This window comes from Phoenix dactylifera, chromosome 3 (assembly GCF_009389715.1).
Source record: "Phoenix dactylifera cultivar Barhee BC4 chromosome 3, palm_55x_up_171113_PBpolish2nd_filt_p, whole genome shotgun sequence".
NCBI classification, from domain to species: Eukaryota; Viridiplantae; Streptophyta; class Magnoliopsida; order Arecales; family Arecaceae; genus Phoenix; species Phoenix dactylifera.
The window spans coordinates 11,798,718-11,821,184 of record NC_052394.1 but is presented as its reverse complement, the minus strand read 5'-3'; the positions used below and the strand labels follow the sequence as shown (position 1 = coordinate 11,821,184).

The window sequence follows — 22,467 nt, the reverse complement described above, 5'->3', positions numbered from 1 at the left end:
AGCCCGAGCCGAGCTTTTACCGAGCCGAGCCCGAGCCGAGCCCGAGCAGCTCGGCTCATTAACAGCCCTAGTCGACAGAGATTAGAGACTCTGCTGGAATCAAAATAGGAATATTTTTATTTTGGGGCCTAACAAACTTGATCACCTCTCCTGCACGAATCTAAACATCCGCCACGTGTGGAAGGAATGCTGGCTGCTGCCTGGTACGAATCTAAACATCCGCCACGTGTGGAAGGAATAGTGGCTGCTTCCTCGTGGGCCTAAACAGCACCCTATCCGAACCAACGAATAACGGGCCCCTGTTAGTTCCTATCCCGCCATGTCAGACGTTTACCTATCTCAAAGTTCGAGCCCCGATTTCCCCAACACCCCCCCCCCCCCCCCCCTTCTCTCAAATTTCCTTCCTTTTGGGTTTTTCCACCCTTCTTTCAAAACCTATTGGTTCACCCCGCCGATTCCCGGCCGTGAATCTAGGTTTCCGGCAAAGGATTCGAGATGGGTTCTCCCGAACACCCTAACTGGTTCCTGGACTGCCCTCTGATCGACGACATGCCGGTCCCCGAAACCGATTTCGCGGCGCCGACCGGCGGGCTCAACTGGAATCCTCAGGGGTTCAATCCTTATCCCGATGTTAGGTATTTCGGATTTTTTTTTTCCGGGATTTTGTGGATCGAACCGATTTATGCTGTTAGGGTTCATTTTTTCTCCTTGTAATTTTATATAGGATGTTTTCGTTTAAGTTTGTTTGACTGATTTCATGTGCGTTATGGGTGTTACAGATGCTCGTGATTAAAGTTCTTGTCGAATTTTATGAGATGATTTGTGAATTTGAGGAACTTATGGCTTGAAGTGATGGTTTGGGAACAAAATTTTCTCTCTTTGATTGTATCGTTCAGTAAATTGATTGTTCTAAACAATTTGCTACACTCTTGCTGATATACTTAGTTGATTGCTATTTGGTTTAATGGTTATGCGATCTGACTGTTTTTTGCGATTATATTCTCACTTTGCGAATTTGAGTGTGTGCATGCTATTCTGTCTTCGTATGAGTTCACTTTTGCTCTTCGCCCAGCAGATTGATCATCTGTTATAAGGTCAATAAACCATATAATAATTCGAGTTACCTTGCTTATTTCTTGGGTCTGTTTCTTCTAACACTTTTATAGTTCTTTGTCTGGCAGCGATAAGTGATGTTAATAATCTAAAGTTATTCTGCGGTTCTTTCTCTGAGTTACATGTCTAGGTTAACCTTGATATAGTTTCTATTATTTCTGGAGTGTTCAATATTGTTGGTTGGTTCAAGTTATAACAGGTACGTTTTTGAGAGCCTAAGCATCTGATGTAGTCCTAGTTGATGGAGGCTACATGTGAATGATTTAGTAGCATATTCCTTGGATCAGATTGGGGCTGATCCAATCAGTAGGATATAAAATGCAGAAGTTGTTTGCAAACCACAAAAGAAACAAATGCAAATGGTGTAGAGAAGAAACTGTAAGGAATTGAAAAAGAATAAAGAGGAGAATGATGAGGATAAAAGGAGGCCTGCAGCCTTGAATTTTCTTCAACTTATTCTATTTTTTATTTTTCTTTAACCTGAATTATCCACACAAAGGGCTTTCTCCTTTATTAAATAGCTTGGACATCTGGATGGCAAATTTTTGGCCCTACGGCTGGGAATCTTTAATAAGGTGATACAATTCAGCCTTATTCAACAACGGAGATCAGCTTATCAAAGCTCATTCTTAATTAGTTGGTTACTCAATTAAAATTTACTAAGTCATTTCTTTTGAGACTTTATAAGCAGTCAGTTATTTGAATATCTGGCAAAGATAAAGACTAGGAAAAATTATAAATGGGATTAATTAGGGCATGCTGTTGCTGTGCATTGACATCTAGGTGGATTATGTTTATATGAGTCATTGCCAAGATCAGGTATCATATTTGCAGCCTTGTATTAGACAGGTATTTGGTTTGAAGTCTATGTTGTGGAATTGAAAACTCATTCCTTGTGTGGAACATTCACCAGTATGTTCTCTCTATCTGTATTTTGTATGTACTCATGCTTCAGGAAGGCATTTGAGGGAGAGAATTTGTGGTGGAATGTGATTATCTAAGGATATGATGTGGGCGAAACTATCCATCTACTAATTGAAGAGGAGAGTAGGAGGATGGTGAACTTTTCAGATTATCAGTTTAGAATTGTTTCTAGAGATTAAATCTGACATTTTGATTAAGTCAGGTTTTGCATGATGCTTGAATTTTTGATTGGTTCTCCCTACTGCCCCAGTCCTCAACATTATTGATGTTGATTTTAAGTCCGAGGCCTTGGTCCCTGATTGAATAAAGCAGATAGATGAGAATTTGGTGTTTTGCTCCAAAGTCTACAAAGACATGTTTTTTTTTTTTTTGCTAAGATGGGTGGATCATACCTGACGAATACGGATACACCCAATAAAGTCAAAAAATAGGATACCTTAGAGTGTCAGGGCAACTCTCCATCTTCAGCCCACAGGATGCTGCCAGAGTGACAGGCTACATAAGCAGATAGATGAGATTTTGGTGTTTTGCTCCAAAGTCTACAAAGACATGTTCTTTTTTTTTTTTTTGCTAAGATGGGTGAATCATACCTGACGAGTACGGATACACCCAATAAAGTCAAAAAATAGGATACCTCGGAGTGCCAGGGCAACTCTCCATCTTCAGCCCACAGGGTACTGCCGGAGTGACAGACTACATAAGCAACCACCTAATCCACAGCCTCATTAGCTTCGCAGTATACATGGTTGGTCTGGAAAGCCCCTCCATCCCTCACCATAGCCCAAATGTCCCGGAGCAATGGGTGGTCACAACCGTTACCCCTTGGATCCTCCCGGATCCAACTGATAACGGTGGCTGAGTTACCCTCTATGATAATGAACCTGCCCTGTAACACACACCGGGCATGGCGAAGGCCCATCCAAACAGCCCTCAGCTCCGCACTCGGAACCGAAGTGTCAAATAACTGACTGCCTCCAGTAGCCACAACTCTGATAGACGAGTTCCGAATAATAAAATCCACACCTCCCCTCGTGCCACCGTCCAGGTCTGATCCATCAAAGTTGACTTTGAGGAAACTCGGAAGTGGGGGCTCTCAGGTGAAAAACACCGTACGGGATGCTGTCGAAGCAGAGTGGAAACCCCAAATATCCCGAGCTGTCAAAGTCTCTCCAACAGGGATGGTGTAACATAGCTCTGCCGCCTGCACACGGGCACTCCACACCACAAGTCTCGGCGACATACGCCGTTCGCCAAAGATTTGAGCATTCCTGGCCAACTAGATCTGATAGGACGTACCATCGCTCGAATTGCCTTCTTACGAAGCACCGGGGACTCCGAGCCCCGACGCATGGCCTGTAAGAACCGGTTCCTACGTCTCCACACCTCCTGCGGGACCCCTGCCAGACGTCAAGTCACTCTAGCTCATGTGCACTGAAACAAGGCATGGTCAACCGTCTCATCCACACCACAAACCCCACAATCCAATAGGATCCTTAGTCCTTGTCCTCCAAGAACAGCTCTCGTGGGGAGATGGTTCCAGACCACCTTTTAGAGGAACAACGCACTCTTGGGTGGAGTCCCAATCGCCAGATCCAGGCACAGTCTGGCCCAGGCTCATACTTCTGCCTAAGAATGCGGAAAAGATTGCCCATCCTAATGCTGGTTCTAGTAGAGGTACTCCACACCCGCACATTTGGTTCGCCACTTCCTGGTAAAGAGAGGGATCGGACCCGCTCCGCCAGATGCTTCCCGAAGAGTTGGGCCAGTTGAGTCTCATCCCAACTGGCCCCTCGGGGGCCATAAGATCACAGACATGTAGGCCCTCCCCAGCCTCGACACTAACCGTAGTCGGCCAAATCCGTAGAGGGAGGGCATCGACCTATAGGTCTTCGACCATATCGATGCTACGCCCGTCGCCTATCAGTCATCGGGTGTGAACCGACGCCGTAGGCAAGTGCCTCGCTATCTCACGCCACAAAAAGGAACATCTCCATCCTCCTCGAGCCCAGTCCTCCAGGCCCACCCCCCATAACGGGTAGCCATGATCCAGCTCCAGAACCCCTGCGGCTCCATAATGAAATGGATAGCATGTCGGGCGAGGAGTAGCTCCCGTCTCTCCAGGGAAGACAGAATCCCTAGACTGCCCTTACTGAAAGGAAGGCAGATACTCTTCCATGGCACCAAGTGCACCCCTCGACCCTCTCCATGCGAGCCCCATAAAAAACTCCGAAGAAGTTGCTCGATCTTCAGTTGTACTGACCTCGGCACTACCGTGTTTACCATAAGATAGATGGGCATGGAGCCTAGTACGCAGGGCCGGCCCGAGCCTTAGACGATCGAGGCGGTCGCCTAAGGCCTCGGGCCAATGGAAGGCCTACGGGAGGCGAGAGCAAAGAGATTGAGAGAGGGAGAGAGAGGAAAGTTTCTGTGTCTGACCGTGACCAAAAGGAAGCAAAGGCCCCATATAAAACGGGAACAGGAGCTGGCTACGAGTCTTCCCCCTTGATGGAAGGGAGGTGGAGAGTTTTCTGGCCTGCAGAGGGGCAATTTGGGAAGTTGGGGACAATAGTTTTGTTTTGGGTGGAGAGAGAGAGAGAGAGAGAGGAGGGATTTGGTTGGCTTGATACACGCCTGAAGCCACTCTTATCTTTCATTCCTTCTCTTTTTTGGTTTTGGTCTTGGTTTTCCTTCCCTCACATTACTCCTGATCCAGCTGGGCCCTCCGGAAGAAAGATAGGGGGATTGAGATGGACTTCTTGGAGGGTGGAGATTCTTTTAGTTTTCTCCTCTCGGTTTCTTCTCCCCTCTTGGGTGGTAGAGAGAGAAAAGGAGGGAGGGGGTTGAATGGCTGCTGTGCTGTGATGTTGCAGTTGCTGCTTGGGTACTCACTTGAAGGGGAGATGGTGGGATGGGACTTTTATTAATTAGATGGAGTGAATTTTCCATAATGACCCTACTTTCTTTTATAGAGAGGTTCCTTTATGGACAAATTCTTTTCTTTACCTTGACCATGAAGTGCCATGGGATGACCTTTTCCTATTCGGCTCTTGCTTGACATGGTAAACAGTATTGCCAAGCATTATCTCAGTTATTTAATTAGTTTCATGACCCTTCATTTAGAGTAATTACTTTTATGTGCTTCCATTCAAGAATTTTATTAAATTGAAAAGGCTTCTTGCAAGGTTCGCCGGACCGACCGTACCGGCGTACCGGTGAGCACCGGCACCGGTACGGTTCTGGTTCGGTACCGACTTGGAACCGGTACCGAACCAGAGCCACGCGCGCGGACATAAAAAAAACAAAACGACGCGTCAAATGCCACAGAGTGGCATTTAATGCCCCCATGCGGGCTGGCAGCCTGCGTGGGCACGGTGCCCCATGCGGGGAACCGCGCTCGGGTGCGATTCCCTGCTGGGGTCTCGCGCGCGGGCACGGGTCTTGCGAGGGGAATTGCGCGGGCGCGCGTTCTCCTATCGCGCGTCCGCGCGCGATTTCCAAAAAAAAGGCGTCCGCACGCGTCTGCGGATGCGCACGGACCCGTCAAATGCCACAGAGTGGCATTAATGCCCCCACGCCCTAGCCCGCGTGGGCACGGTGCCCCGTGCGGGGAACCGCGCTCAGGCGCGATTCCCTGCCGGGGAATCGCGCGTGGGCGCGGTTCCTGCCCACGCGGAACGTCTGCGCTCGCACGTCTGCGCGCGTTTCCCCAAAAAAAAACAAAAAAAAATGCGTCCGCGCGGACGCGTTAAAAGCCGCCCACGCGGGCTCCAGCCGCATGGGCGCTCTTCTCCGCGCGGAGAAAGAGTGTTTTGGACCGGTGCCCGGTTCGCACCGGTACAAGCCGGTCCAATTACGGAACCAATCGATTCCGACCCAGTTTAGGTCGGAACCGTTTTTATACGCTGTACCGTACCGGTGCCCGTCGGCACCGGTTCGGTACAAGCTGAACGGATCGGTACAGGTCGGTTCAGTAGACCATGGTTTCTTGTCTATCTTTGTTAGATTCATGTATCTTTGGTGAAATAGTGTACTTGATAGCTATCTATTTTCATATCATTTTTTTAAGTATTTTATATTTATTAAAAAAATTTATGATTAAAAAAAAGAGGCCTCGTTCATTGGATTTGCGTTAGGCCTCCAAATGTATTGGGCCGCCCCTGCCAGTACGGATAGGAGATTGCGGGTATCTGAGTGTACTGGGTTGGTGCAACGGGTCCAGAACAGGCTAGTGGGTTGGCGGGCAGCGTCTCTATCTATAATGGGTAGAGTAATGCTGATCAGATATGTACAAAGACATGTTTAGGTATCAATAATTTTGGGAGCTTTTGTCCATACTGGAGCTTCTTGAGAACTGTTATTTCCTTTGTAATGCAGAGTTTAGGTGCTGGAGTGGGAAATTGGAAAATACCCTCTGGAATCCTGCAAATATCTCATTGAAGCTGAAAGCTTAGTAGGACCTTAAAGATTGTAATATTGATCTTTAGGGTCCAATTAAAGAACTTAACTCTTGGTTAATTCTCTTGAGTTGGGCTTTTGGTTGTAGCTGTTAAAAGATTCAATGCAGCTGGAAATTCGGCATGTCAAGTGCAATATGCCTGTGGTTTCATCTGTTGGATGATGCTTCAAGATCACTATTCAGGAGAATTTAGGTGGGTGCGGTTTGGGGAGGGGGGTGGGTGCGGTTTGGGGAGGGGGGTGGGTGGAGGATGGAATTGATTGGATGGTGGGTGCTCTGCAAGTCAAGTTCCCACCAACCATACATACAAGGGCTTGCAACTTGACTTGCGACAATGCTGTGACTTGATTACAGCAAATGAGTGCAAGTTGCAACTCCAGATGCTGCAAGTTGGGAACTTGCTGGTAGAGAAGCACTGCAAAAGGCAAGCTTTTAAGTTCCACGTAGAATGCTGATTTGTAGGATAGTCTTTCTTAGGCTACCCATCAAACCTAAAATTCTTGTGGCTATCATGCTTCGGGAGTTCGGTGTTGACAATATTGATGTGGAGTGTGCACTGATAGACAAAACATACCTTGTATCGTTTGGTGCATAAATTAATGAACTTGTGGCTGAGAAGTGCAATAAATTGCACGTGTATTCAACTTTTGGTGCCATATCTATGTTATTTTCCATGGATAGAAGTGTTAGTTGTACTGTTGGTGCCACATCTATGTTACTAGGAGTGTGACTTGAAGTTGGTTTCGGTTAGGATCAAACAAGCCCCTCAAACAAAATATCCTATACTGATGCGACCTAACCCACCAGCTAACTTATATAACTCTCAACTCGATTCCAAATATTTTAACCCAAGTGAAGTTTTGTCAGGTCTTGTTAGTTAGGTTGAGTTATGTTGGTTCAAGAAAGAGTTGGGTTAGGTTGGGAAAATAATCCATGTTCTGTAGAATATAGGCTGTTTAGGTCAGTTCGGGTTAAAAGCTCTACAAATGCATGTTACATTAGTTAGGGAAATGGATCAGGTTGGCTGGGAGCCTTGCCATAGAAATTTAGGTTCGGTTTAAGGTGGGTCAAGTTCAATGGTGGATGCAATGCTCAACTTGATATAAATGTTTTGAATGTCAAATTAGCACATAACTAAGCCAAAGATTGATACAACTAATTAACAATACCACATATTTTACCAAATTAATGAAAGTTAGAAAAATTGATCTGATAACATTCGTAAGGAAAAATGACATGCAACATCCATAACAATAGCATTCTTCCACATCATGATAATAAAATAATGCCTATATTTTCTATTTTATATGATTTAGTTTGGATATAACAAACTTTAGAATTGTTTAGACATTATCTTTTTTAATACTAGCGCTAGTAGCTAATAAAATCTAAAATTTAGAGTCAAAATTAAACGATCATGGCACCTTTAAATCTAACTAAATCTTAGTAAGAAACTGACAAGTTTTCTTGAAAATTTACCTTTAGGCCAAGCTCTGACCAAAATCAGTTTTGGGGCTATGACTTAGAACTAGATTTGACCAGTCACTTCATTGGTTTGGATCATTTTGGCTCTCCTTTCATGTCTTGTTTCGATCCATTACTAAATTTTCATGCAATAACCTTTAAACTAATTTCTGTTGCATCAAATTGGATTCATTTACATCCTATGGGCTCAGGTTCAATTTGATCGGATCTCAATTAAGACTATGTCAAATCCATGCATCTCAATGTAGATTTTGGTCCAAGTCAGGTCAAATATGGGTCATTGCCTTTTTTTGGTTCTGTTTGTATGTTTTCAACTTTTAGTTTTAATTTTTAGATATAAAAATAATTGGCTTTCCCTTTTTAGCTAGCATTTGGAACTTTCATAATTATCATTACTATATTTATTAACTATCTCCATTTTTACTGTTTCTCATATTATATATGACATTGACTTATACTTGTACATTATTTATTTGCTTATGAAATTTTGTTTTTAATTACTAAGAGGATTAGTACTTTTGGTGCTAATATATATTTTCCTTATACTTTTATATGGTAAGACTTTTTTATATTCCCTGCATTGTGGGGGTATTTTCCTTGTAATATTTATGTGGAAGCAATATGAATGTGACACTATGTTAATTGGATGCTTCTTCTTGTTGTGTTCAAATATTTTTCTCAATAAAATTTAAAAGTATATTCTGTTGTCTTAGAAAGTAGGCTTTAACCACTATTTACATACCCCAAAACATGAATCCCTTGCCAGAGTATTGAATGTGACACCATGTTAATTGGATGCTTCTTGATCTTAAGGATTTGCCGTCCATAGATATAAGGGAAAAAGAAGTTGAGGGATGCTTGCACATACATTCATGTATGCATGCACACACACATAGAAAGAGAGAGGAGTTAGTGCACATATAAATATGTAAAAAGAAGCTCTAATACTCAACCAAGCACTGATCCACATTGCTAAAATGGATTTAGAATTAATTACGCAAGCACTTATCTGTTTCATTTTAACTTGGGAAGGAGGATCAATTTGTTATAATGAAATACATGTACCTGGAGAATTCAATTTAACTTTGGAAAGAGGAGTGCCAAGCTATTACACTGAAATGGAATGGATGTAGAAGTGAGCAACCAAATAGCAAAACAAAACAATGACAATGGAAGGGAAAGAAACTGAATCCAAGGTTCTCTTTTCCTTTCTTTGAAAGATCAAGTTGAAGTGAGGCCAATCCTCCTCACTTTCCCTTGTCTCCTATCTGACTTGCTTGTTAGGCTGCTTTGGGCGTGTCTTCAATTTAAATATGTTTATGTCATTAGACAAAATCATTATCAGAATAAATCTAGGAGGGGTTTGCAAGCTGAAATTTGTGTGGCTGCCAGGTTATGTTTATCCAACACATCATGAGATTATGTTACATGGGTTTGGGTATGGGTATTGGGCATTGCTGTGTTTAGAAATCGGAACCATCCTATTCCCAAAATTTAAGAGACTTGGCTTGGCCCAAAATGATCTAAAAGTTGCATAGGGGTATGTGGACATATTGAACTTTTGTCTAGTGCTAATCTAGCTGTTTATCTTGTCTAATCAATCATATAAAACTTTCAACTGGGATCTCTTTGATCTCAATATAATAATATACGAGCATGTAACCCGCATGATGCATGGATATATTTTTTTTTTCTTTTTTGGGATTGTTCTTGAAAAGTAATATAGCAGTGTAATAAATTATATTTTGAACATTATGTAGGTTTGTTGAAATTATCATGGGGCGTTATTATGATATTGTAATAGCTATTACTTGAGCCATGGAGAAAATTACATATGCGTAGCTAGTGCATATATTATACTAGATTTCAAGGCTATAGACATGTTGATTGGCTTGAGTTTGAGTTAAAGATGAATTATGAACATGTAACTATTATATATGATTTTAAAAATATTTTTATAACAAATTTAAAATATATATACTTTGTGTTTTTCTTTTGTTATATATAATTGTTATATTATATTAAATGAAATATGTATATTAGATATATTTATTTCAATTGTTATATAAATTCTTTTGTAATTGTTATAATGTTTATATATCAAATTAAAAACCATTATTCTATAGCTTGCAATTGTTTCAATATCAGCTTTCTTGTCCCGTGGATTTAATTAATCATATGTTTCACCTTATTAATGATAATATTGGAATATGGGGAGGAATTAATACATGGCTTTGATTTATACATTAATTTAATCAATACATGTCTTTCATCTTATTAATTATAATATACAAGTGTTTTATTATATTAAATAAAATATGAATGTTAGATATATTTATTTCAATTTTTATATAATTTTTTTTATAATTATTCTAATGTTTATATATCAAATTAAAAACTATTATTCTATAGCCTGCAATTGTTTCAATATCAACTTGCTTTTCCCATTGATTTAATTAATCATGGCTTTCACCTTATTACTGATAGTAGGGAATGTGGGGAGGAATTAATACCTGGCTTTAGTTAATACATTGATTTAACCAGTACATGGCTTTTACCTTATTAATGATAATATGGAGTGTGAGCAGGATTTAACACCCATCATTAATATTAGTGTCCATGTGGCTAGTGGAGAGCTCAGTACGTGACAGCCTACATTTTATTATATATATTAGATAATGACTACACTCAGGTCAACCAGATCTGAAACAAGATCCGGTTGGGTGAAATAGGAAGACATGGTTTTGAGAATGAAGATCCAAGTCATTGAATGTAATCTACTATCTTTGAACTACGTATAAACCAAAATTCATGTACTTTTGGGACCCCTTGTCTATTGCATCAACTTGTTGCAAATGGACATTTTAAATAACATGATACAGCATCCATTTGTGATCACTTGATGCATAAGCAAGGGGTTGCTAACTCTCTAAAATATATAATTTTTGGTTTGTAGGTAGACTAAAGATAGTAACTCACATTCAATGGCTTAGATCTTCATTCAAAACGCTATCATTTGATTACACCTGATCGGATTTGGCTTCAAATTTGGTCAGCCTAAATGTAGTCTACTCATCATATAATTGTTTATTTCCTCGTTAGCCCTCCTTTTGCAGAGAACTGCATAAATTCCAGTGGACCAATTGTTACTCCTTTTGGGAATAGAAGGGAAGGCCTACATAGTGGACTTACTTTGGTGCAAACACTTGGGGAAACACTGCTCAAGTTTGGAACCTAGAGCTTCCTCCATTTGGAGGAGTGCTTGACCACTAGGCTTATACTTAGTTCACAACTAACTCTGCATTTTAAAATCCATGTTTTGAACAAAAACTGTTAGTTTAGTGTCAGTTTCAGTAAAAATTTGTACTAGCTGTTGATTTTGCTAGTCTTTTCCATGTGTGGTGCACATGGTAGGTGTAATACATGGGGATTCACAGAGCTCTCTCTCTCTCTCTCTCTCTCTCTCTCTCTGTGAGATAGTGCTGGCGTATGAGAGAGTTTTGCTATTTAATAAGGTGCAATTCTTATACAGAGGCTCCGCTATTGTGGAGCTGGGTGTTGCATGGGTAATAGAAATGTTGCTATCAATTGTCAAATTGGAATCATAACTTCTTTAATGTGCTTTTATGTATATTTAGTGTTTCTGTTATTTTTCATTCCTTTTTTTCATCTTTTCATCTTCAGTATTCTTAACATAAATCTTTCTTCTTCCAGTGTGGAAATCAATGGCTCTATTGCAAATTCTGATGGCCACAAGGAACCAGGCTCTCAAAAACGGTTTGACTTGTTCAATTTGAGATTGAAAATTGGAAATTATGATGTTTGTCATTAATCCCTTCACCTTATTTTTTATTATTTTTTAATTATAAAACATCTTTGAGTTACAGTATGAGGTCAGAATCCTGTAGTGGACCTTCCTCCAAAGCTTGTCGAGAGAAAATGAGAAGAGATAGATTGAATGAAAGGCATATCCATCTTCTTATCCATTTATTCTCATGCTTATTCACATTGTTTTCTTATGACTGACAAAATGATGATTTCACCTTTTGATTGACTTCAAGGTTTCTGGATCTGAGCTCCATCCTGGATCCTGGAAAACCACCAAAAATGGACAAAGCAACTATCCTGAATGATGCTGTGCACATGGTGACTCAACTGCGTACCGAAGCACAAAAGCTTAAAGAGTCAAATGAAAGTCTCCAAGACAAAATAAACGAGTTGAAGGTTAGCACTTAGCAGTAATTCTCTTGTCATGATACTCTTTTCTCCACCATATATCTACCATATATCTTTTTGGAAACTAAATGTTATTTTCTGTCCACTCTAATTTAGTGGTATAATTTATTTCTCATCAATTTTCCTAATTCTGTAATTATTAACCTTTTTTTTTTGTCATGATGTCTTCCATTTTGTGTTAATTCATGGATCCAAATGCCTTGTATTGCTTGAAGGTCAAATCACATAGATGAATTTTTAGAATAAGAGTAATAGCTGAGTGCTGCTTTGTCTTTTGGGTGACTTTGAAAGATATCATGGTCTGAAAACTACCCAACAATTGACACAAACTTAATATATCAAGATATTAGGGTAATGCTATAATGGTGAGTGCTTCTGAGAGCAGGGAATTGCATAGAGGGTACATTAGCACTTTGGAGGGATTATCTGTGGTTGCATGAACTTAAATTGGACACCAATATGGTTGGTAAATACCTGTAAGGTTGGTCTCCCTTTCTAGCAACTACGCTTCCAGTTGTCATGGTGAACATGTCTCTTGACCATGTTAGCCTTGGTTAGGAATTTATCACATCAATTTTTCAAAATCTTTTCTGAGTTGGTGGTCCAGAGCTGGAGTTTGTGCCTAGTGTCCTATATTTAGTTTTTCTGTCATCTTTTTTGACCACATCTTCTATATTATCAATTTGTGGGGTGGAAGATGGAAGAACTAGCAGGAATTTTGAGATGGAGGACTGGATGATGGAAGTGAGGGTCATTCCTCCACCAGTTACAAAGAACAATATCTGTAAGATTGCCCCGTACCCACCCGTGTAATCTGCCAGATTCAAACTCTTCCTCAACACTCAGTTGCCCCCGAAGGGCATAGACCTTTTTATTTTCAGTTTTATTAATGTTAATTTCAATCATAAATATTTTAGCACACATGTTACTATTCAATTATTTTAAATGTGTCTGTTACTAGCACTTGTGTCTTTAGTCATAAACGGACACTATATGCTAAGCCCTAATTTAATTGGATTTGGTCCATAAACATTCACCTAACTCTTTTGTTGCAGCTGGTTTGTGGGAAGCATCTCACCGGTACTTTCCTCACTGCCAGGGGTCTTCATGTGAATTGGGAATGTTGTGGATGCATTGGAATAGTGGAGGACCATGACCATGTGTTCATTCATTCACTTCTCTCACAGTTTTGGGGGACTTTCAGCCTCCTTGGGCCTTCCACCCAGCCCTCTTGTTTAAAATGGATGCTGCCTCTGCCAGCACAACTCAGTAACTTTTGATGATTGTGGCCCCTGTGATTGTGGCCCTTGTGATTGTGCAGATGCTAAAGCTTTTTTTGACTGATGCACGACGGGCCAAATTTTGTTGAGTAGTTTGATATATCTCCCTTTAAAACTCCGTTCCTCTTGCCAAGCTTCATAGTGCTTGGGAGGGCATGGTTGTTCTTCTTGGAGGTAATCAGATTTCTTGTGAGATTCTATAGCAGTGACTTCATGAATTATGTTTCTGGGTCTGTCTGGTCTGCATCCTTGCCTGCTAGACATTCATACATGTTCCTTTGAGGCCCACCACATATGTCATGGGACAAACTAATGCAGTTGTTGTCTCACTGGCGAGGGGACGAGTCATAGAATGCTGTCTTTTCTGTGATTTTTCACTTATTCCCATGATCTTGCTTCCGTGATGGCATAAGTTCGAATTTTTGTTAGGATTATGTAGTAGTACTGTTTTGTTACGAAAGAAAAAAGATAATTTACACTCACAGTTTATTTATATTCTATTTTATAAACATCACATACTATACAGTTTATAAGAATTCTATGCTATCTCCTCATGTAATGCATTGTGTTAGATATTTGAGTTTGATTTGATGTAATTTTATTAAATATGCCTTAGAAGGAGAGGACCTAAGGTATTCTAGGAAAGGATATGACAAATTTCAAAATAATGTCAGAGGTGACCCTAAATAGGAATATTCAAAGCAAGCACATGATGAGGAGTCATGTGGGAAATTCATATAGGATAGTGCATGACTTGACGCATTTGGAACTGGACTTGATAGCCTGAGGAAGACGTTTCATTTTGCAAGTTATTTCTCCCTCGATGCTTTCATGAGTTGGTCCTCGCCTTTCAAAGCCGGGAGGAGGGCCTTGCTCGACTGGAAGGATATGATTGGTTTCAAACCGGAGGAAAGAATGATGTTCAGTGGCTCTCCACAGTCGACACGGCCATAGCTAGAACAGGCCCCTGTTCGCCCTCGTAGGGCTCAAGGAAAAAGAGTTAAGGTTCATTTCCCCCTTCCAAGAATCAGTCAGCTGCATCATGTCAATAATGGTTCAGGTGAGGCAGGAAAGAAAGAGAAGCTCATAACTATTGGGAACTTAACGTGTCTTGTCAAAACAAAATTGTGTGTGGTAAAAAATAAGTAATCTATTCCCTTTTTAAAAAAAGATCTTGGAGATTGTGTAATGCTTACTGTCAATCTATTCGTTTATACAGTAGTGATATTCTTTATTTCTCTTTTCATCTTCAAAATTTTATCTATTGATCTATCCATAAATCTGACTGCAAATAACTGGGACAAGGCCAGAATGCTATGGTTGTGCTTATTTCTTTATGCTAAGTATTTAAATCTAGTTACAAGACTGGGAGTTACAAATATCTGAATCTAACTGGAAAAGGTTTAAAATATGATGCCTGGGTCCATCTCTAAGATTTTAATGTTAAAGTGGATCAAGTTATTGGAGTTCATCAGCAACCTAGAGAAAGCCATAATGATAGACATTTGGACATGGGAAAAGTATGACGAAAAGATGCCAATTCTTTTAGGGTACTTTTCGAGTTTTGTAATGTTTAACATGGACTTATTTGCCTTTTAAGATTTGTTTTGAATTTCTTGAACAAATCAAAGCTTCAACTAACACTGATCAGTAACTTAAAAGGGAAAGGCACATTTTCCACAAATATTTTTATTTTGTGAGGAGCATGTAATTTCTGGCTGATTCAAGGGAGGACTGTTCATGGTCAGGACCACCATTAGGTTTTATTCCATACATTGATGTTCTGTACTTTCTTTTATTAGTGCCAATTTTCAAGTATTAGTTGATCTTTTTGAGTTTTCAGCTGAGACTTACATATCTTGAAGTCACAAGAAGAGTTAGTTGGGGTCTTGACCCGGCTAACTCAAGTTGACATTAAAAAAAGGCCTCTTAATAATGCTTGTGCCATTGAGTATAGTAGGGACTCCCAGGATTGGTTTCAAGAATGGTGATACAGGAATGGAGGTGGCTTGACAATTTGGAGGGTTCCACACGTACAATTCTGTATAGTTAATTCTGAGGCAAGGAGTATACTGCAGGGAGCATTTTTTTTAAAAAAATATTTTTGTTCTTTGTTCCCTTTTTATTTATTATCCCACTTGATATATGTAGGAAGTCAAACTGTGAACTGGACATCACCTAGCTGGTTATGGAATTTCATATGATTTGCTTTGATTTTTATGGATATGAAATTGAGCATTACAAATGCTGATTGCTGAGGAGATAGGAGATATTTTCTGTAAAAAATAGTGTGAATACATTGGTTTCACTTTGGTGGCTGGGTTAGTAGTTTGGGTTTTCTTGTTAGTTCTTTTAGGGAAGTGACCGTAGCCTGGCAGAATAGCACTAGATATCAGTCTAAATTTTGCTCTCTGTAACTTGGCTCTTACTGATATTGGTACATTTAACTTCGATTTCTACTGATAAATTCTTTTATCTATCATTAATCTATATTAAGTTTGAGAACTATGACTTGTTTAGCATGTTTATTATCACTATATACTAAACTGCAGTTTATTGTTCTGCAGGCTGAGAAGAGTGAGCTTCGTGATGAGAAGCAGAGGCTCAAGGCCGAGAAAGAGAGTCTGGAGCAACAATTAAAACTTTTGAACCCACAACCAAGCTATGTACCGCCCCCACCTGTAATGCCGGCTGCTTTCTCTGCTCAAGGGCAACCTACAGGACAGAAGCTGATGATGCCTGTCATCAGTTTCCCTGGATTTCCTATGTGGCAATTCATGCCACCTGCTGATGTTGATACATCAAAGGATGCTGAAACATGCCCACCTGTTGCTTAAGCAGCTGGGCCATCAAGCCGAATTCTGCCCAGTTTTAGCTTATGCCAGGAATTCTGATTTTCTTATTAGATTCAGGCAGCACCTTTAATTCTTTGTTTCAGCTGAAATTTGGTTGCCAAGACCATTACTGGATGTTAATACAGATATTTTATCGGGGACCACCTCTTTAACTGTCACTTTAAAATAATCCATCCACCTCTTTCTGTAAATGCCATAATCGTGGGGATAATTCATCCCCATTTTCTAACATAGAAAATGTGAAGATACTCTAAACTGATTTTGTGGTTCTTTTTTTTTTTTTAATTGATTATTTTGTAAGTTGTGATATATCATGGGTTGCTGATGCTTTAGGGATTTACTAACTCAAGGTGAGAATTTCATTATGCAGCAAACTATCTTAATCTATTATCTTGTGCTATTTATCGGAAAAATGTGTTATTACATCAGAATTCTGTGAGTGAAGTTTGTATACTCTGGTCATGTGCTTCAAGGATTGATTTGTTCCAAGTAATCATTGTTTATTGTGTTTGTTTGCAGGTATAACTAATTCTAGTTCACAATTGTAGCATGTTTCCAGCTGTCTAAACAGCAAACGATGTCGTTCGACCCACTAAGATCCAAAGTGAAGCCAATAAAATCATCAAATTCTTTTCTTTTTTTTTTTTGATTTTCCTTGTTACATCTAATCTGGATTCTGACCTATTATCAGATATTTGGTTTTGAATATCTGATAACGGATAGCTGTCAATTAAAATAGATTAATTTAAGACTTAATAGATGCCCTTCAATTTCAAAATCATCATGAGTGGGAACCTATAGTATGTTTCTTTCATCATTTTTGAGGAAAGATCTTCCATTATTGGCACCCACATGCTTCTCCCTTACCGGTCCTCATATCTTAGGGTTTGCTGACCTAATCTCTAAATTTATATTTTCCATGCTAGCTATCAAAAATAATTTTCTTTATGAACTTCTAATATTTACTGGAATGTTACTCAAAGCTTGTTTCTAATTTATAGAACGTGCCACCCACATCCCAATAACCCACTGTTTTTTTTTTCCATGAAGACCAACCTAGTGATCATAATTTCGGCATTGACGAAGACTAACACTACCATTTAGCAACAAGTGCACATAAAGTTTGTTGTTCAGCTTCTCAAGGCGATTAATTTAGGAAGATTTGCTCATATTCATATATAAATTGAGGTCAACTCTTCCAGAAGGTCTACGATTAACCATGTGAAGAGATCCATTAATATCTGCAACCGATCTAGCCTCATTTCTCGGTAAGACGACCTCGGAAGTTGATTTTAATACGTGCCACTCTTCATCGACTCAAGACTTCGTTCATTTTTAAATACTCGTTGCACATGATATAGTTCATGCATCAGTTTGGGGGAAAAGAAGAAAATGATTAGTCCAAACGTACTCCTTCTGGTTGTATTATGGCTTCCAGCATAATAAATTAAAAACCACATGGAAATAAGAACCAACAACTTCATCTTATTTGACACAATGTCCATCAAAATCTACAATCCGATAAGAGCTGGTGGATTGCGAAGAATAAATGAACTTCAAGTACATGAATCAAAAGCCAGAGGTGGTAGGGAAGAACTAAACAATGCCAAGAGAACCACAGCCAAAGAACAGGTGCAAATGATAAGTGACATCTAAATCTCTGGCACTAAAAAGCTCTCACTCATGCTGCTCAGAAGGCCAAAATCATCAGCAAGCCAAACCCGAAAATCATCGCAAACTTGGCCTGCACTGTGTTAAGACTATTAGTTGCCGATTGTTCTGGGGGTGGTGCACTCGCCCCGGGTGGCGTAGGCGGCGCAGGTGATCCTGAAGGGCCCGCAGAACCGGGGGGAGAAAGTGTTGGTGGGGTGCCGGGAGACGTCGTCGGAGGTGAACTGGCGGCGGCCACGCTGATCTCGACCTTCATGCCTGAAGCGCAGTGTCCCGGCGTCCCACAGATGAAGTACCTATTCCCCGTGGAATTCAGTGGGATGACGGTGTTCCCGCCGGTGTGAGTGTCTATTGCATTGCTCGTTGAGCATGAGTCGTAGTTGGCCTTTGTCACCTCCACAACATCGTGGGTCGACGTATATTTGAAGGCTGAAAAGAACAAGAGCTTACAAAATTAGTTACAATAATGTGATATCTCATATGCTGGGGAACTTCATGCTTCGACTCGAAGGAAAAATTGTAAAACTAGAAGTTAATTTGGACTAGACGCATGATTTAAGGTATACTTTCTTGAATATAATCATTTCCCCCTATGTAGGTGGTTTTATGGAAATACTGTCTCCAGGATGCAAAGCCCTTAATTCCTATATTTTTGGGTGCCCATACTTATGTTTTAGAATACACCCCAAGTATAACATACCAATACGTACATTCTTGTGAATTTGTAAGAGTGAAAACATGGTTGTAAGAAAGAAGAGATAGCTTGTAAGAATAAAGAGAAGGATTATCGAAATATGTCGAAGTGCACCGTATTATATAGAAGTGAAAAAATATTACTCTTAATCAAAAAACTTAGCCAGTCAAAATTTCAAACTTTCTCCTGCAAAGGGGAAACAAGTGTTTCTTTTTTTTTTTTTTTGCTAAACAAACAAGTGTTTCTTTGTTAAGGAAAAAAAAAAAAGGTCAAAAATTTCAAAGAAAGAATTAAAAATCACCACTTAAGGATAAGAAAAACCAGAGTTATTATGAAAACAGTAAAACTCTTAACATCATATCCCTTCGTGAAGTTCTAGCTTTATAGGTGTGTTGAAGTCCTGAAAAGTGCTAGCTGGAGCTGAAAAATTCCTTGAAGGTAGAAGTATGTTTAAAATTATATACTTACCGTGGTCATATTTTTCCTCTTAGGAGCCTATATGAAGTTGCTCAAAAATGATTTTAGACTTCTTTTTTCTGAATTTTACAAGTCATTAACTTTAGAGAACTTCCACACATATTCTTTTCTTCCTATTTTGTCAGGAACTTTACAATAATATGGCTTTCACAAACAGATGATGGCTTATTTTTGTGAGAATTATGCTGAACCGGACATTACATGTCAAAAAAAAAAAGAAGAAGAAATAAATTAAGGACAAACGCGGTCTATCTCTATTTCAATTTTCTAGCTAGGCTCATAGATAGTCTATATTTTCCTTGACATAAAAGAGGAATTATGAAAAAAGAAGGGACTTACTTAGGGTGTCACCAGGGACAAATTTGATTGAAGAAGCCCATGTTGCATAGTTGCTTGTTTGATCCCACTGACCAGTTGGTCCGACGTCATAGTTCTTGCCCATTGCTAGCTCTAAGAAGGCAGCTATTGCTGCAACAACAACTAAAGCTTTCAATGGTGCCATCTTTGGCTCGAAAGAGAAGGAAGGGGCAGCAAAGGAGATGTGAAGAAGGGAGAATGGTTAGTTTGATGAATGAGATCGATGCTTGTGGGTATTATATAGAGTTTTGTAAGAGGAGAGAGACTTTTAGATTTGAATGATGGTATTTTCCTCGTTTGAATGGATGCGCGTGAGATATTAAAAACAGAATTAGGACACAAGAGTAGGAACGTGTCATGATAGATAGAGCCAAAATAGTTGTTAGGCATTTGAAATCCAATTCCTTGATAAAACACCGCGTTAGATGGGGGTGTTGACTAAATTGTTTGCATAGAACATCATGAGTGGTCCTGAACAATGATGTTTTTCTAATGCTGAAAAGGTCTAAGTACATGTCTTGTTCGGCACAGTTACTTATGGTAGGCCAAAATGATTAGAGGTTCATCAAGTTTGCTAATGGCTTCTGGATAATGATTATATCAGCAAATTAGTATTTTCACTGTTGTGCAGTCCATAGAGTTTTTTCAGCCATGCCCTACTTAGATATTACTGGACATATTAATAGAACTTTTCAGGTATCGGCAACCACGACGGCATTATTAAGAAGAGAAAAAGAAATTAATATGTATCAAGATTAACCTGTGACTACTTTAAATTAACCAAATTAGTGGCTCTACTTTCCTCTAAAAATTGCACAATGTTACTTGTTTAGAAATCTAGTGTGACATGCAAAACCACAATAAACCAACGCTTTCATGTTCCACATTGTTTTTTAAAGATTAAAAAGGCATGCATTCCATGAGGAGGCTAGCTACATCCAAGTGTTTAGATTGTATATGGTGTTAGGTGACATACTGCACATGAATTGAAAATAAATATTTTAATTTCACCAACTTACATAACTAATATCTACTAGTTGCTTTCTTGAACTGGTCCAAGGTTGTATTTTAGATCCATTTTCTCTAGCTAGTTGAGGTCTTTTTAATTTTACTCTCTGATGAATGAAGCAAAAATCCTTGATAATGAAATGAAAGATAAAATAGCACTTGGACAAAATGAGATCTAAAAAAAGCATAAATCTATGGACATTTTTTTTGAAGTCGTGAATCCAATAAATCGATGTCAGAAAACACTAGTCTTCTATTTTGTAAACCTCTATGCTTTGGGAGTATATACGACATATTATTCCATCGCTGCTTTTTATCTTTTAAATTTTTGTGTAGATTTCATTTGTTAGATATTAAAGACAGTTGGAACAATGGAAACTACCATTATTAGCCTATGATAACTGGAACAGCCACCTTTGGATCATGTTCTATCCAACACCAGCTTCCAACAGTGTTCCTTGGGCCACCCGAGAGCGTTCCAAATGCCGCACTGTCTGTGATGCAGGATACCCACCTTTGTTCCTTCTTTTTGCTGGAAAAAATGGCGACAAAGTCAGAACTGCTTTACTAAAGAGATGAAATGGTCAGGAAGGCCGGCCGAGCCCCTAGCTGAAAGCAAAGAATTGGGAAAGAAGAATCTGCAGAGACGTCGTCAGCCAGGAGTATAGAATTTAAGGCCAAAAATAAAGCACAAATAGACTTAAAGACCCGACCCTCTATCTCACCACCTAACATCCATGAGTGGCTCCGATTCTGAAAACAAAGCAATATTTTAACTTGTCATTGTAGACCGTAGAGATCTCCAGTTAGACCAGACTAATTGTTTTTAGCCTCTCTGGCACAACTAGACTTGGAAACTTGGCTGAAATCTTAGTTTCGTTGGTGATTTTCCTAGCTCTGAGATACATGTTTTCCGTAAAAAATGGATAGATATTATATTAAATTTTCAATTTGAATGTTTAGGTAAAGATTTCTTGATCTAAAACACGGTTTTGTTCATTCTCATTGTGTGTGATGAGGAGATAGTTGTTTGTATATATGTTGACTAGCTGTATGCCCACCAGGGTTCCTAACCTAATCTTTCAGGTGATAGTAATTGAAAGAGTTTCTTTGGTAGATCATTTTACCCTTGTAGAAAATACAAATTATGTTAATACAGGTAAAGGGGTACTGGTGCAAAACTGCTAAAATTTCCTAATTAAACAGTCAATTTTCTACTCTCTTTTTGGGTAAAATTAGTTTTTTGCTTTTATGATCTGCAAGCACGCAGAGAAGAGAAGGTTAATTATCCAATTAAGGTTTTTTCTTCGTTATTTATAATTTATTTTTTTTCCTAAAGAGTGTTACAGGACTACATATATTATTGGCTTAAAAATGTTTTAGTTATAACTGTTGGTGTCCCTGTGAAAACCAACAATATGCATGTGAAATTAACAATCTCCATTTGAGATTTCGCTAGTTCAGCCAACTTCACACACCTGGTCAAAGCTCAATGATCATTGGTGATTGTCACCCCTCATGAATGATGATCAAAGATATAAAATATATATAACAATATGTAGTTGTTAGGGTCCATCTGCTAATAAATAAGTTGACCGAGTTTGCATGTTAGGTGAAGTTATCTAATAACCTTATTATACTCTTCCATTCATTTCGTTGCCCGCGCCTTCATAGTATGGCCAACATTTTCATAGAATGAAAACAACTAAAAGAAGTTTGGAATATGAGGTTGCTGGGTAATTCATCTATTTGAAATAATCATATTGTTATTTAGGTGACTTGTTGCACATATTTTCCCGAACAGTTTGGAGGGTATGATGAAAATATATGAAACCGGTTGGAATAATTCTGGATTTGCCATAAGTTTTCTTCAGGCATCTATTTATTTTTTAAGCATTAATATGGTAGCAT

General features: G+C 39.3%; 2 protein-coding genes across 2 annotated transcripts; one reads left to right on the top strand and one right to left on the bottom strand.

Annotated features, from left to right (window-relative positions):
• Window positions 1–379: 379 nt before the first annotated feature.
• On the top strand, window positions 380–16,631 carry LOC103696577 (transcription factor ILR3-like). The gene is made up of 5 exons (XM_008778250.4): window positions 380–635; window positions 11,693–11,755; window positions 11,866–11,943; window positions 12,040–12,202; window positions 16,062–16,631. Exons 1-5 carry the CDS (start codon window positions 496–498, stop codon window positions 16,329–16,331), a joined length of 714 nt encoding a protein of 237 aa, XP_008776472.1. The 5' UTR covers window positions 380–495; the 3' UTR covers window positions 16,332–16,631.
• A 1,177-nt stretch (window positions 16,632–17,808) lies between these two features.
• LOC103696576 (uclacyanin-2-like) lies at window positions 17,809–19,807 on the bottom strand. Its single transcript, XM_008778249.3, has 2 exons — window positions 19,531–19,807; window positions 17,809–18,449 (listed from the first exon to the last, which is right to left on the bottom strand). Exons 1-2 carry the CDS (start codon window positions 19,691–19,693, stop codon window positions 18,040–18,042), a joined length of 573 nt encoding a protein of 190 aa, XP_008776471.1. The 5' UTR covers window positions 19,694–19,807; the 3' UTR covers window positions 17,809–18,039.
• Between the last annotated feature and the right edge of the window lie 2,660 nt (window positions 19,808–22,467).